The sequence below is a fragment of the Pomacea canaliculata genome, linkage group LG5 (genome assembly GCF_003073045.1).
Source record: "Pomacea canaliculata isolate SZHN2017 linkage group LG5, ASM307304v1, whole genome shotgun sequence".
NCBI classification, from domain to species: Eukaryota; Metazoa; Mollusca; class Gastropoda; order Architaenioglossa; family Ampullariidae; genus Pomacea; species Pomacea canaliculata.
The window spans coordinates 24,464,762-24,481,802 of record NC_037594.1 but is presented as its reverse complement, the minus strand read 5'-3'; the positions used below and the strand labels follow the sequence as shown (position 1 = coordinate 24,481,802).

Sequence of the window (17,041 nt, the reverse complement as noted above, 5' to 3'; positions counted from 1 at the left end):
GGAAGGTGCTTTTGCAAGATGTAAAAGAAAGACTTTGGACAGGCGGGGTGGTGTGGGAAAGCAGGAGGAACCACACTTATAAAGTACAGGGTTGGTTACATCCGGGCAGTTTGGGGCCGGAAACGCTGCGGGGTCTTCTCATTGAAAACTGAAGACGATCTACGAGGTCTGATGATGTCTTCGTCTATAGATAGAAATACCTTGCTATGGCTGAGGGATTCATCGATAGTACAGCAACCCTGGAGGAAGACTATACTTCCCATTCATATTTAAAGCTTTAGAGACAGAGTGAAAAGCCAAGATATGACATCAAAGAATTTATGGGCGCCAGACGAGGGATGGGGAATATACCGCAAGCGGCACGTGGATGGAAGAAAAGACAAGTGGACACATATACACATCTAGGACATACATGCACATAGTGGACAAACACAGACAGTGTAAACAAAAGTAAGACTTCTCCGTAAAATTCCGCCAAATGATGAAATTGTTTACAAAATCCAATTTTCACTCCTACCTCTCCGTTTAGGTAGCAGAATCCCACCGCAACAGCAGCTCCCTGGAAACAAAAGACAATAAATAAATTATATCAAATTTTAGGGAAAAGGAGTTATATTTATATCTGTGGTTGTGTGTGTATGTGTGTGTGCGCGCGCGCGTTCCATACAACAAAACCCACCAAAAACAATATATCTTCAGGCTTTTTTCTCAGAGGTCTTTCAGCATCGAACTTTGGCAGAGTGATAGCCAAGTCTTTTGCTAAATGACATTTTAAAATGTAAATTTGATACAGCTTTGCTGATGCACTTTCCCTGTCAGATTAGGTTTTTATTTCGCGCGAGCAAAGCGCGTGAAGTAGCCGAGGGTAGGAGATATATTTTATCGCTATGGAATGTCGTTATCGCAAAAATTCTTATTTAGTTTCTCCATTGGCTACTCCCAGAAACAAGGACTTTATCTTACAAAATGTAATCTTTTTTCAATAAAATTTTACATGTTTTATGCGGGAGAATTTTGTGTCGGAGAATGTCATGGCCTGGGATCTACTTTAAGAGGTCGACATTTTGCACATGAACGACTGCTTTGTCCTGAATTCAAATTAACAGTGGCTTTTATCTTATTGGTGTCTGCACGTGTGATTTTGTTGTCACATAATCGTTTAACAAAGATGAAATGTGTTATCAATGTGTATAGATATAAAAAATAAATAAAAAAAAGAAAACTTTAGAAGAGAAGATAATGGCCGTTGTCTTTTTGCCACATTCCCTCTGTATTTTCATGATTTCACGAATATTGCTTTGTTCCACACAAAATGTCTACTTTGTAATGAATCTAGCTGGTTGTTTTTGTACAAATCATTGACAGAAAGGACAGAGGAATGGCCCTATAGTTTTGATTAAAGGTTGTGTCAACAAGAACCATCTGAAGGACTTCTCTCGCAGCTTCCAGTCGCCCCACATCTGAGTTGATGGCCCCTGTCTTCCTCCCCCAGGATTTGCTGATAATGAGACCATGGTCTGGCCGATAAGCCAGTCTTTGGTCAGTCACCGGTCCCAGCATTCCGTGTTTACTCTTTTAGCTGCTAGTTGTCTTTGATTTCATCATGTCCAAGCTCGAGGAGCTCCAGATGATCGGTCTCGGTGGACGACACTAAGTATTTGAAGGAGACACTTTCATCTTGACTTCTTGACCACACCTCTCAGTCTTCTTCTCATGGTTGTTGTCTGATCCTCCTTTGTACAAGTTGTTGTATAAATTATTTTCGCAGACTCGTGAGTTTTATAGTGTATAAAGGTCATTATTGGTTGAATCGAGTATGTTTAATTAATAGTATTTGATATTGCCTGACTTTATCTTCAAACCTGAGTGCTGCTGACGATTCGTGAAATCACTTCAAAGGCAAAGGAAGAAGTAGATGGCCGTATCATGACCAGCAGAGCCTGAAGTCCAAAAAGCGGAATTAGAATAGCAGCGGCCTTGACAGCTCTCCTGAATGTGAAAAACAACCAATGTTTTCAATGAAAAATGAGCATCAACATGTTTACAATCTCAAATATCGCAGCGGTCTAAAGTATGTTTCCCTGTCAGCAAGATTTACTTTCAACAGGACACAGCTTCTTTGTAGCTTTTCGTGACCTTTATGTTTACGACATTTCGAAATCAACAAACTGTTTTCTAGGAATGGCTGAACTCGATGGGAAAGTGAGTGTCACCTGTCACCTTACAAGTCGCATGCCAGCTGGTGTGTCTATTAGAAAACATTTGCGGTGCACGAATCCAAGAGACATGCTGTAGTATAGGAAGTCATTTGTATATAAGGTTCTAACAGGGATACCCGACATCGATTTCTGCCGCTAGTCCTGGTGGGTAAGATTTTATTGTCAGCTTTCAATCCACCCCTTCATTTGAGTCAGGAATATTTAGGCGCGGCGTCAGTGTAGCGAATTAGAGAAGCACTTGTCCTATTGATGTCCCTTCCCTAACTAGACAGGTTGACAGCCTGTGTGAGACACGTGAACGGTTTGGTGAAGTCGCCAAACGAACTGTGTTGACTCGCTCTCTGTCCCCTGTCTCTCCCCCTTCATGTTTATTTCCCTCACACAATCAAACAAACACACAAACAAAACAAACAAACAAACAAACAAACAAATAAGCCAAAAAACACACAAACAAAAAAAACCACAAACAAATAAACAAACACACAAACAAACAAACAAACAAACAAACAAACAAACAAACAAACGCTGTCCACATTTTTTGTGTTTCAGAGAAAGTCCGAGTTTCTCCTGCGTAGTATTTTTGCAGTTGGCGCCGAGGGTAAGAGACCAGAGATCGTAAATACAAAAAATAAACATGCCCCAGAGTAATACAACCTACCAAACATAGCTCACGACCGAGCCAGAATCGATAGGAATATTCCAGCCAAATTCCTGATAAACGGTGTGGGGTGGCTTAGGTTTCAACTGTCCTCCCCCCACAAACACAAACATCGTTACTCTAGGCTTTACTGACATGAGGTGAAGTAGTGGTCATGTGACCTTAAAAAAGACTTCAAGAACTAGAGACCTGTAGCTGCTTGGCTCATTGGGGTGGGACTGCAGTTGGTTCAGCATCACCCACAGAATTTTTCCCAAGAAGAAGACATTACCCTGTAAGAAGAAAAAAACTTCTCAAGATGTCTTCAAATACAAGCAAAGAACAAGAATATTTTCCATTAACACAGGATTTTTTCTAAAAGACAGCTGTTTAATCTCTTACTAAGTATACTTACGTGTGATATTGTGTGTGTATGTGCGCATCGTGCATGTGTTACTAGAGCAAAATGCAAATTTCACACATACAAGTGAGTGTATGAGGGTAAAGCAAGAGTGACTACGAAGACTACAAAGTCAGGGTATGTATGCCATACTTACAGCAATACAAAACAGGATAGGTACGTAAATAATCCACTCAATCTCGCCGGCATTGTGAACCCAGCACCTGCGGTAAACAGACCGAAGCACACCATGAAGACCAGCTGGCCATTGCAAGCACGCATGAGTGACCAACCCTCACCACCCACACCTCAAAGCTGCCGACAGGCCAATTATTCATCTCTGTAATTAAAATTTCATGAAGCGTAAATTATCAAGCAGCCAGATATATTTGTAGCCTCAAAAAAATTGTCCCGTAAAGAGGCTTTGTTTTCGATGTTTATTACGAAACACAGTAAAGTATTCACACACACTACCACTACCTTTGGGGGAAACATATCTACATAGACACGTGATCGTATGTGTGTTTGTAAGTGTGTGTGATGTTTGTAAGATTACAATACTTTACCGAGTGTTGAGATCGGGGATAGATGCTCTGATGATGGCGTATATCAGGACTGGAACTAACGGCGATGCTGAAACGAAATGAACAGAAGTGAACACAGTGGAGAAAGAAGCTAATAGATGTTGTAGTAGTCAGACTGATTCTAAGTCCTCTTTGTGTCTTCTATATTTGTCCTTTATCACTTGTCTGTATAGTTCCGTCCTCCGTATTCTGAGCATCTTACAAATCTCAATACGAAAACTAAGAAATTGCGTTTTCTGTAAGATATGTTGAGAACAGAAAGGGCTGTAGCAGAAAAAAAAAAAATAAAAATAAATAATAATAAATAATTAAAAAAAAATTAAAATAAAAATTAAAAATAAACAAAAATAATAAAAAATAAAAACTACAATATGACCAACTTGTTTCCAAGACTAACCAGAGGCATTCAATGTGAATCAAAAAATGTTTATAAAACACTATAAAAAATTGTTCTAAAAATAAAGACCTACATACACGCTGACTTATAGAGAAATATGTAAAGCACTAATAAACTCTATAATTTAAATGTTTATCGATGTTTTTTATCAACACAAGAATTCAGTATTATGAGTTTAGACTTTGAGGAGGTACCCTAGGGTACTCACAGAAGCCGCCGATGTAGAAGCCAACGAGAGAGCGCGGCACGGCGAAGGCCTGGACCATGAGACGAAACAAGTGAAATCCTTCCAACCACATCCACAGGAAGTTGGTCGTCCATGCGTAGCGAGTCACCGCGAAGAGAAAGCGGCATCCCACCTGTTATCATCAGCATTCATCGTCGTCATCGTCAATGTCATCACCACGTTCTTCCTCAATCTCTATTTTTATTTCTTTCTTTATTTTGTTTGCGTTTTATTTTTCGGCGTTCCCACGGACTTTTACCGGGATTGTTCGTTATTATTGATATATTAAATTTCGTCCGGACTTGTTTTAGAAATTAGATATTATTACTTGTGACCATAAAATTGTAGTCTGTATGCAGAGATTTATCTATATGTGTCCTAACTGTGACTGACCGAGTTCTGGTGCATGATGGTGTCGTTGGTGTCTCGGTAGAGGCGGTCGCTGACCACCAGACTCTCCCACAGGAGCATGACGCCGCTGGTGAAGACGTAGGAGCTGAAGAGACACAGATGGAGCTTGATCCGGTGTTGATGCCGCAGCGACCTGTGCAGCCAAACCACCAACACCATCCAGAGATAATTGCTGTGATATTTTTTATTTTAACTATATAACTGTATTATAATTGTATTTATAGAATAATTTTTTTTTGCAAGCTTTCCCCCGTCACCAAGCCCTGATATTGGGGGGGACAAGGGGCGATAATTCTACAACTGGCGCCAACAGTAGTTGTTGCCAAACTTTGCTCTTATTCCCTTCTCGACTTTTTAATTACGACTGGAGATGCATACCACACTCTAAACATCTAAACATTTCTGCACTGAACATCGTCTTCACATTGAGCACACGCGCACTCACCATCACGCGACCACGTGACCACGTAACTCCAACACACGACAATACTCCGATGCACTTACCGGAAGTACAGAAAGATGAAGCAGGCGGGAAGAAGAAGAACAAGGCTGAATATATTGCAGACAACACTCACCCAAAATAAAGCCTCAAAATGCTGAGAAAAAGAGAAAATAAAAAGCATTAATCATTATTTTTCAGAGCGTGGAATTTCTTCAGAAAGACATTAGAGAAAATGTTATCGCAAATCTCCAGGGAAGCTAAATAATTTACATAATCTTGTGTTCAACCAGGAAGGATTAAGCTGTACATCAACTGATTTACTCACTATGGAGAAACAGAAAGAACTAAAGCAGGTCTGGATATTAAGCCAAGATCAAAAGGAATTCAACAAAGCATTCGCTGGACCGAGGATGATGTTGATGCAAAACATGAGATAACCATTTCCAGAAAAGGTTAGCTTGAGGTGAACAAGGTCAGGCACTCGGGTCATCTGGAAGAATAACAGTTTTGCTGACAATCAAGAACCGGCAATCAAAATATTTGCAGCTACATCGCCATTGCCACGAAATAGAATTCTGTAGCATGAAAATTCCTTCTCGGGAAGGGATCGTGATCCTTAAATGTCTGATAACAAGCCTAACCACTTTGCTGTTTCTTCCTGTTACTTTGTTATTTTTTTCTTCTTTGTCTCCTTAATTTTTTTTTCTGCTTGCGTGTAGAGTCAACCCATAAACACTGTTATCGCCGCTCAATGAAAGTCACACCCGATAAGAGTGTAAAAAGTCAGAGTAGACCAAATATGTTGAAAGTGCTGAACACGATTCCCACTTAGGTGGCTCCTTTACCTAGGGCCACTTATTCGTTCAATTTTTGATTAGTTCCAGAAGCCACGGGGTAGCCTGTCACCTCCACTCTCGTCCTTAAGTACCGCAAACTTTTTGTCTTCGTCTCTTGGAGTCGGTAGTGGAAGTCCTTAACCTCAAGAACGGTGCAGTAGAGTCATCTCAGATTTTTCTTCTAATTTCTTATTTTAATTTTGCTACATAAGTAATTGAATTTTTTCTTGGCCCATTATCTTTTATTTTGATTAGTTTTATAATCCACGAGTAGGCTTTCTTTCCCGCATTTTTGTCATCGAAGGCTGTATAAAGCTCAACGAGCTCAGTACTGCTCAATAACCAAATGGAAGCGGGATGGATGGTCCCATCAACTGGTTTCCGAAGAAACCAACAGAAACATCGCATACGTGTTTATAGCGCTCACATGATATACAAATCTTTTTTCTTATTAGGTTCTCTATAAACAATACTTTTAAATTTAAAGACAAACCCTTCTTACATCGAGCTGTACACAGGTGGTGTAGTCTGTCCATTCTTGAGACGACTCTGGGTTAGTATACCAGGTTCCGTTCTCCCTGCAAGACTTGGTTGCAAAACCTGAAACATTGGAATTGGAAAATCCTGATTTAGTGACCAATCCACTGTCAGACCGACATTGCATAGTGCGCGCGTCTGTGTATGTGTGTATTCATAATATCACATCGACTTGACATGACCCATACAATTTTCGTTTGATCTGCTTCAATCATTATATACATCTAGCCATTTTCATTGCATGCTCATAATATTCTGAAAACGAATTAAAACGATCAAACATTTGCCGTCTAAACACATTTTAATCGAGGTTTCTGATTACCTCCCAGAAAGAGATGACAGAGCAATTAGCGTTTCACAGAGAGTTAAAGCAGAATAAATAATTGCTATGATGGAGACTAGGCCCTGGTTCATGGCTGCCATGTCATTCATCTGCCACAACGGAAAGGCCACTTCTGTAAGCCTGTGTTCAGGTCTGACAGGTTCCTCAGTGTGAAAGTCATCTAATACTCTAACTACACCTGTCTGACAGGTTTCCATGTTTTCCCGTCACCCGATATTTTAACTGCACCCAGACCGTTGTACCCGCGTGTCCAAACAACCAGCTTCATCGACTTCTGGCTTGTTGCTAGGTGATTCTCACAACGCTTGGGAAAACAGTAAACAAAAAGAAATAAACAATTTCCAGGTTTCCTAATGGGTGAGTGAGTGAATGAGTGTCTGAGCATTATTTGATTTGTTATCGTTTTTTTTTAATAATTCTTTTATTTTTTTTTTACCTACAGTCATTATTTCTATGATTAGCTCTATTCATTAAATTTGTTCCTCGTAAAAACAATTTAATACATATTAATTAAAACGCATGAATGCTTTGTTAGAATTACGTTTATGGGATTCATAAAAATATTTCTTTTTATTTGTAAAATTTAAGAGGTTTAGGCATTAGGTGCTTAGAATAAAACTATTTTTATCAGTACTTATCTGCACTCATCAACAATAACCTATTGTTGAGCTTGCATGACTGAACTGGGTCTGTTGTTGAATACTTGTGGCAATGAGAAAAATATTTTTATACTCTCAATCTGCAGATTGCTCTTCCCTTCTCTCTCTCTCTAGTTCTCATTGTTCCTGCTTTGTTTACATTAGTGGTTTCCATGCAAACAATGCTCGCACTCATGGTCTAGTCTGAGTTCCATCAGTACATGTTCTCATACCTTGGTCATCTCAACAGTCAGCTTTAGACGGGTATCTCTTTGTTTACCCGGGCCAGACTGACAAACGGTGGATATGTGTTTTAATTTGACTTGTCTGATGGCTGTATATATAATATATAAAAATCTTTAGCATTTATTACTGCAGTGTCATTTTGTGATGCTATTTTCTTTTCTGTTTAGTATCTGACAGATTCCCGTAAAACCAAAAAAGATATCCGGGACTTGAGTGTTTACTCGCGAGGGAAAGCTCAGGTCTGTAGATACCCTAATCTTAAAGACATGTTTGTGAGGCAGAGGACTGGAAACAATGAGCTCTGGATCGCTCTCACTGGAAGCCAAGCACTTGGACCACCAACAAAGCGTTGTTTCTAGTACTTTCTGTATCTTTATTACCTGGAACACTTCTGTATATGTGCATCCCCGCCCCACGCCAATGAAAGGTAATGTCTTTGTAACGACCATAACACTACCGCTAGTTTGGACGAGGGCTGGAATGCTGATTGATGTAGACAGGAGGCACCATGCCTTTCACTCGGAGGTTTTACTGAGTTTTATTATTCGATAACGTGTTCTTTGATGGTCTTCACGTCCTCCAGCACGATGCCAGGAGTGTTTTGGTGGAGATGGAGCATCTAACCGATTCTTGTTTGAAAACCTGGCAGTCGTTGTTTTGGATAGGGACACGTGCAGCGTTAGGAAAAAGCAATAGAGATTAAGAATAACCTAGGAGGTAGAGAATTATCTAGTAGGTAGACAAAGGGTGCTAGAGCCTGAAGATGCTACTTCTGATGTGTGACTCAAGGAAATTTCTATAGCGGACCCAGGACTAGGAATGAGTACAGGTTAGGGAAGGTGAGGCAGTACGGGAGATGGAGGTGAAGACCTATCCTCACAAAAAAGTCTGCCTCGCGAAAAGTCTGATCTCAAATACAGAATTCTTAACATTGTAGGTCAAATCATCTTAGAAAATTTCAACTATTTGGGGATTTATCTAAATCCAGATATTCATGGGATGTATTTCACTATCTGCAATTACCCTCACGTATCTCAGCCTGTATGATGATGCCCGTGCTGTAGAACAAGGAACGGCCCGATGCGACTTTAGCCATCGAATGAAGGGCTAACTTTAATGAGTCCCTCCCACCCATAAAATCCTTCTTTCCCGCTCTATCTCCTCCCTCGCCAACGGTAAATGGTCCATTGCCTCGTGATAAAACCTTGGAAAGATAAAGGCTAAGGGATTAAACTCCTCGAATAAATCGTGATCGGCACCATCAGGTAAGAACTTAGTACCCACGGGTATAGCGATCAGGGTTAGCTTTCGGATGAAGGTTGTCGGCTGTGGCCTCACGTGAATGAAACATGGGCGAATCCAAAAAAAGGAATGACTGAGGACTGTGGATCGACAAGGAGGATGTGGTACCCTGGGGAGGGAACTAGACACGTGGAAGGCCGTAAAGGTGAGAGCCAGGGTCAACTGTACACCAGTTTCCGTCAGCTTGTGCTTCTAGGGCTAGAAATGTCATCATTGCCCAAGTTTACACCCCGACTTCCGAGCAAGACGATGGCGAATAGGATGTGATTTTGCTACCAGCTGACAACAGTCATAAATGCAGTACATAGAAAGGCTAACTTTCTCGTACTCGATGGCTGGAACTCTTAAGAACACCCAAATGCCTGCCAGCAATGGGCAAAAACGATAGGTAAATTTGGCCTTGGTGAAACCAGGACAAAAGATAAGAAGATGAAGGATTTAGATGTTTATATCATAGAAAATTATACTATAGTTGATGTTTATGTCATTAAACTTCATAATTTAATTAAGTTCATATTATCAAACATTATAATATAATTAGTGTACATGTTATTGAACATTACAATACCTCTGGTAATACTAAAGGAGATCATACATTATTTTTTTATCTTTACAACACAAACAGCTGAGTAGATAACAGCGAGTACAACGATGATGATAGACTGGCTTGCGATGATAATGATGATGACGATGATGGTAGCAGATGCAGTGGTGGTGTGGGCGGGTGTGGGTGGCAGTAATGCTGCTTTACCAGAGGGATACCCAGTTTCGTGAGAGCAATGAGTTATGCTAAATAGGTGATCACCGAAATAGATAATTAAGGCGATAGCATTGTGCCACAGAGATCACAAAAGAGGACACGAAGCCTGGTCTTCAACCATTTAAATAATAAATGGAATTCCGCAATTTCCATTGCGTTGTATTTCCCAAGAGTATTCACAGCCAGAAGCACAATTATGGGGAATGCCAGTTGCGAAAATTTAGTTACTAGACTTTGAAAATGTTTAACATATTTTCCTAGATGTTATTTGCTCCATAGATTGTTTGGACCAGTCCAGCAAACTTTCTGAGAACTCTGTACACAATTTTGCAAGCTGAGTTGTTCTATGTTTGGACACAAAGACGCTAAGAGTTGTTACATCACTGCCCTACCATAACTATTTACAGCTATGGGACTTAAAGGGATTCTAAAGGCAAAATAAAACTGTTAGAATGGCGTACAGAGTAGGATACATTTGAATCTCGTCTATTTATATGTGTGTTCATGTGGAAAACGTTGAAGGTTTTTAGTAGAATGTTGTGTTTAATAAGAGAAATGACACGGGACTCTTTTTTTGCTTCCACGAAGTCTCGTTCTCCGTCACGTGACCCTATGACGTGTGGTTTCCATAGTGACAACCATACCTCGAGAATGTGCTGCACCCGACTGCCACGAAAAGATGGAAAAGATTCAAAATTGTCTTTTCATCAGTTTCTGACAGACAGAGCCTTACAAGCCTTACAAAGTGCGTCATACGAATAAAATGACGTCAAATCTTAACAATGACCTCAGACACTTCCTGTGCGTGTGACGTCACAAGGAGACTGATGTCATAAGGAGACTGACGTCACAAAGAGACTGACATCACAATAAGACTCGTCTGCTTGACCATCTCTGGAAGCTATCGTGGCTACTAGGCGGAAGGACACAAAGGTCGATTTCACTGGATTTTTTTAATCTTTATAAACATCGGCAACCGAAATAGTGCTAATAAGTGGTAATTAAGTGAGAAACGAATCCTTTATTTCTCCTGTATCGCTCTCGTGCTCTGTAACTGTAACTAAATATATTTTTGAAACGTTTGACCGTCGCCACAGCCTTATCACAAGCCTTGAGTATCCCTTTAAATGATTGTACTTCCGCCAAACCATCTTGCAAGCTTTTATCAAATGACTGAAAAGATCACTAAGGACCGGCCGGTCCTATGTCATGTTCTTGTTTCAGACTCGGATTAGCTCAGTGACTTTTACGTCCCGTTCACAGAGAGGAACCTCTCATATCTTGTCAAAACATGATCTATTTCTCTTGCCAAGATAAAAGAAAATGTTAATAAATGTCAGAGCATCGGTCTCTCTGGGTCACTCGCAGCTCTGGAGCAATTCAGAATTGGTGGTGTCCCTTTATGTTCCCCAGTCAAGGGGAATGGCGAGGTCGTGCCACTACAAAAGAAGTCTGGTGGAGACCTGGCTTACCCAGGTCCTGGTTTATGTGGCCGCAAGAAGTGTTGTGTGTGCTGAAGAATGAAAGAGTTGTTTATGTGTTTGTAGAGAAAGGCGTGTGAAATGTCACCTGCTGCGTTCGTCTTCCAAAAATATCCCTCCATCAATCCCTCCATCATCGGATTCAAATCAGTTTCTTTTCTGGGTATGTTAGTCCTTCTGACAATGGTCGATCAGAAAACAAGTAAATGGTTTTAGTGGGTGTGTACAGCTTTAGCCATGCAAATCTTAATTTCTTCTCTTCGTGAGTGACGAACCTGCTCTCTTCTATTTGTTCATAATTTTATCACGCACATTCAGAGCTTGTACGACTAACTAATCATTAGAACAATTTTCTAATTTTAACAAGGATATTCCTGTAGATGTAGACATATTAAAAAAAGTTACAAATAAAAGTACTGTTCTCCTATTTCTTTGTCTCTTCATTATATCTACCTTATTCACTCCTGCTATAAAGTGATTGAAAAATGTGTAGAGCGATAAAAATAAAAATGTGGCAATAACATGGACAATAAAAACAAAACAGTTTCGTTTGTTTAGCAGAAATCGCAGTTAACATGCACAACTGCTTGTAACATAATTGAGAAACAGTTAACCAGAGAAAACACTGAGCCCACCCGGAGAGAGAAAGTTTGGCAACACTAACAGAAACATCAGTTTAATTGATTTGCGTTCCAGGCTGCTGATGATGCGGGTAGAAAAAAAAACTCTTTGAGGTTGTCGTTCTCACATTCACATGTTGTTGTCAACATCACCAGCCCGTGACCACTTTGCTGTTTATTTATCCAAGGAAAGTGATTTCATTAGGATGTCAACAGTATTCATGCTCTAATTAATTTCATCTTATTTATGAGCACTCGCGAGCCTAGTCCCATCCTCTGGGAGATAAACTCAACAAACAACAGGTGTAAAAATTCGTGTCCCCAGAGGAAAAAAAACCAGAAAAGACGGGAAATTCATGCCTTTCTCTCCAGGTCATTCTCTCTATTTAATTTGCATTCTGTCACACTTTTGCTATTTTAAAAAATCATTTGCTTGGGAAGAAAATGGAAGAAGTGGTGAGATGCGAGTGATTTGCATGGGAATGCGTGTGTTTGTGTGTGTGTGTGTGTGCATCCAGCTTAATACCGCGGTGTCTTTGAAGTCTTTGAGAGGCTCCCCTAAAGTAAACTTTGAAAGTTAAGGCCAGGAGAGTTTTTGCTGTACATGTATTGTATTTTTTTCACTTCTGCTCCACCATGACCAGGTCAGGTAACCTGTCTGTATTCCCGGGAGTTGTGGTGTTAATTCCTGACCAGAGTTGTTAGTAGAGTTAATTTATTCACTTAAAAATGAGGAGAGTTTTGTTTTTGAATGTTTAATGGTAAATTATAAATTGGGAAATATTTAATCTCTAAAAGGATTGCTAGATTTTAAGGACTTTTTTTCTCGAAGGTTGTTTTCGCCTTTTATAGGTGTTTTTGTATATTTATGTCGGATCTTACGCCTGAGTATATCTTTAACTGTCGCATCTTTACAGAAAAGCATCCTTAGCTTCAACATCAAAAACTCCATCAAAACTTCATTGACTTAAAAAAAAATGTGTCACGAGGGGCTATGGCATATGATGCGAAAATTCAACATAGAAGAAGGCCTGGTTCAAGTCAATTAAGCATATATATGATAGGATAGGATAGGAGCTTACTTTCGCACCACTGCAGGCGTACGTCAAGGATGTCCACTATCACCGGTGATAGAACATTGTATTCGAAACCTCCGTGACCATCACATTTCCATTTCAATTGGTGGAAGGCTGATTTGCAACCTTCGCTTTGCATACTACCCAAATTTTATAGTCACTAATAAAGAACCGAAACAGACTAACAGACAGTTTAAAGGCCTATAGAATCGAACCCTCTGCTCAAAAAAGCAAAGTTATGACCTGTGGCAGCGGAAAAGCAGAGATCTACATGCACGAGGTAGAAGTCGTAGAGGTAAGCAGCTTCAGGTACTTGGGAGCCATCATGTCCAAGGAGGGCAGCTCAGTGTCAGATATTCTTATAAGGATTACAACAGCAACAACTGCAATGGCTGAGATAGATAGGATATGGCATAGATATAAGATAAAATTGACTACCTCGTACAAGCTGTACAAGCAATACCGATCCTGCTCAGCAGATGTGACACGTGGACTCTGTTCGTCGAAATGGAAAGGAGAATCCCGGCTTTCGAGAACAAGAGGCTGAGGTGGCTGCTCCAGATCTCATGTAGAGAATATAGAACCAACGATTTTATACGAAGCAGGATGGCCACACTCGTAGGACACCAGAGACCTCTACTTTCGACAGTCAATCGACGTAAGCTGGTCTTGGGTCACGTGACCCACACGACACCCTGTGGAAGACTGTCCTTCAAGGCACCTTGGAGGGTGGCTGACCCCGCGGTGTCCAAAGAAAAAAACTGGACTACTAAGGTCAAAGACTGGACTGTTGGTCCTGTACAGGACCTGCTGACTATCGCCCACAATAGACAAGAATGGGGGACCTGTCAGTGCCGCGTCTGTCCATGTGATCCCCCTCCCCAACGACAGGTACAGGTTAAGGGACAACTAGCTGCATTACTGTTCATTGTTGTGGCGGTTGAATAATTTTTAACATTATTTTTATTTCTTGAATTGAACTTTTAAGGATCTGGTGATTATAACGTTTCTAGCCCCCTGTCTGTTCGCAGTTCAGAAATAAACGAAAATTTCAGCACTACCTAGATGTGAACTTAGAGCCCTATGAACAATTTTACAGAAAAGTTGCGAGCTAATACACCTTCTTATTAAAAACACTGTGCTAAACGTTCTTACACTCTCGGTGGTGTACCACCACCATTCTCTTATTCTTTTTATCTAAAATTGAATATCCAAACACAAAAAATCCAAAAGCGAAACAAAAACTGCATGCGATACATCAAAGAACAATCGTAAAGCGGGTGGGGACAGAGCGAGTCAGACATTTATGCTCTTGTGGGATGCAGACGGCTTGGTTTGTCATGGCAGATGATTTAATGCCTCACAGAATGCCCTCCCTCCGTATATCAGTGCTGAAAAATGAAAGCCAGGACACAGTGAGTGCGAGTCTGGGTTGAGTTTTGCGAACAAGAGTCAGTGTTTGCAGGTCACACAAACCTTGTTACTAATTCTCCAAAATATTCTACACCCCCTCGATCAGCTCCCTCTGCTGACAAGACTGCACCATGTCAGGCTAGTGACTAGAGTTAAGTCCCGTCGAAGCTCGAAGTAATATCAAACGAACGGCGAAAAAAATAACTGATGAGGGTAATCGATGGACCAAAGTCAGTGGTTTGGGCTATATCGGCATGGCTATGCGGCTAGCAATCGACAGAGAGGATGGAGATGGGGGCGAGATGGGGTGAGGTGGGGCGAGATGGGATGGGGGGCAAGAAGGGGGCAAGATGGGGGGCGAGATGTGGGCGGGGGACAAGATGGGCGAGTCTGCGACAGCAGTCAAGCTGGCAGCAAGAGGCGGTGCGGGTAAATTACACGAGGACCACGTAGAGGTGCCAGGGTTCACGCCATCTACAGGACCATTTATCTCGACTGAGGCGCCATGTTGGCTGCCATTGCCAGCGCCGGCGTGGACAAGTTTCTTCCGGAACCGCATGCAGGTTCTTCGCATTCTTCCTTTGGCCGGACCCTCTTCTTTGTCCCTTCCTGCCTGCATCCGGCTTTGAACCCATCAATCATGAGATTATCGATGTCTGAGACAGTGACTTTGAACAATATCATCGCCGATCTCCTCGCATATGAATGTGTGAGTGTGTTCGTGCGTGAGTAAGTGTGTGTGAGTGAGTGTGCGCGTGTGAATTATGATTACATTTTTAAGGTGGTCCTTAAAGGTCGTAAAGCTGTTTTAAACTAGTTCATAACTCCCTGAAGACGACTAGAAGCAGTGAAATGCTCCAGGGCCAAGTGGATGGTGAGTTATGCATGATATGCATGATTGAACAAAAAGATCATCGCTTTAAGAAGCAATCTGTCGTCGGCTGAAGAGTAAGTGTATCAAGCATCCATACCTAACATTCAGTCAACATGACAAGGATCCTCTAAATCTTCTTTATTTTACAAGGAGAATAACAAAAACCCTTTCTTGATTAACTTGCAGACTGGGAATAGAGATGATTTTCTGAGATATTCAGAAAATTTCATAAATTTGCTTCCCGTTTTTTTTAGAGTGTCTTTGGGTTATGTCTTCCGGCAACTTCTTTCAATGTTTTGGCCAAAATTATTGATATCTTCATCGTCGCTTTTATTCTTGTTCGTTTCGTAGTCTTTCTCATCGCCCGAATGATGTCCAGTTCACAGAAATGTCCTTCTGTTTGTAAGTTGAGCAGTAGCCTCTTTATTATACCTTGTAGTTCTGGAATTCCATCCTGGTGCTACTGCATCAATGTCGAAAGTAAATACTGTCATAAAGTTATTGTAAAAGAGTGTGGGATAAATTGCAATAAACCTGATGAAATATTTGTACTGGCTTTTTTAAAAACTTACAGTAGGTTCATTCACTTAATTTATAACTTAGAAAGTATCCTTTTTACATAAAATGCATTCATCAAAACTAATATGAGATGGTAAAAATAAGTTTGAGTAAAAAGTTGTTTTACATTCACCACAAATTACAATGTCACCGTGTGGGAGTACTTCAGGAAAGACAATCGCAAGAAAGACAGCAAGATGTCCAAAGACGATTCAACAGTAGTTTTGTCGAAATCAGTTTTCTCAAGAGGCTATCTCAGTCAGCAGCCAATTTTTCTGCTGCCTCCTTTTTTTCTTTATTTTTTCTTCCTTTTTCCCATGGCGCTACTTTTTGTCCTTTACAGCAAAGAGTAATCTCCCCTTCATATGTAGTGCTCCTCTTCCTCTGATCGCCAGCCACGATTCTGCCAAAGCCGTGAGCGTGAAAAAAGAAATTTCATAAAAGCTCTCAGCTTGGATACATTTGGATCAGAGGAGTGAAGAAATACGCGAATACAGACGCCATGAATATTCTCCCCCACGTGTCTGGCACGAACTATGTCGGCGCGCGCGCACAGTCTGGGTCGAGAGTTAAGAACAAGGACCGGGGACTAGGGGCATCGATGAAGCCACAGCAAAAGTTCACCGTGTGGCTGGAGTGCTTAATGAAATGGAAGCAGAATAACCTGTTCCTGTGGCATCTGTGGTCTTTGAGAATTTATTGGCCTGGATACTATTTCGGTGGACGATTTTTCAACCCTAAGATGCATGTCAGCTCACAAAGGCTCACGTGGAAAGTGCTGCGGCTTTCTCTTAAACAATTCTTCCCCTTATCCTTGCTGCTTTCCCTCTTTTTTTTCTTTATTTATGCAGTTGAGAAGTCCTATTTGCGGCTTTGTGAAGACCGTTGCAGGTCGCAAGACTGACAGAAAATTTATCTTGCACACGAAATTAGCTGCACTTGACAGATGGCCACAACGGTATGTCTGGCGGTGATAGCAGATGCTGTGGTAAACATGTTTGGCTGAAGCAGTAAGGAAATCCGAAACAGCTACAAAGCCAA

The 17,041-nt window shown here is 40.9% G+C and overlaps 1 protein-coding gene across 1 annotated transcript in view; it reads right to left on the bottom strand.

The window, feature by feature from the left end:
• The window catches only part of LOC112564179 (calcitonin gene-related peptide type 1 receptor-like), an 83,417-nt gene that overhangs the window by 6,668 nt on the left and 59,708 nt on the right, over window positions 1-17,041 (bottom strand). The window contains exons 3-11 of the mRNA XM_025238821.1: window positions 6,655-6,752; window positions 5,379-5,470; window positions 4,857-5,007; window positions 4,446-4,596; window positions 3,823-3,889; window positions 3,414-3,480; window positions 3,067-3,149; window positions 1,863-1,989; window positions 518-559 (exon numbers count right to left, since the gene is read on the bottom strand). Of these exons, the coding sequence (XP_025094606.1) occupies window positions 518-559; window positions 1,863-1,989; window positions 3,067-3,149; window positions 3,414-3,480; window positions 3,823-3,889; window positions 4,446-4,596; window positions 4,857-5,007; window positions 5,379-5,470; window positions 6,655-6,752 (878 nt within the window). The remainder of the gene's footprint in view (window positions 1-517; window positions 560-1,862; window positions 1,990-3,066; window positions 3,150-3,413; window positions 3,481-3,822; window positions 3,890-4,445; window positions 4,597-4,856; window positions 5,008-5,378; window positions 5,471-6,654; window positions 6,753-17,041) is intronic.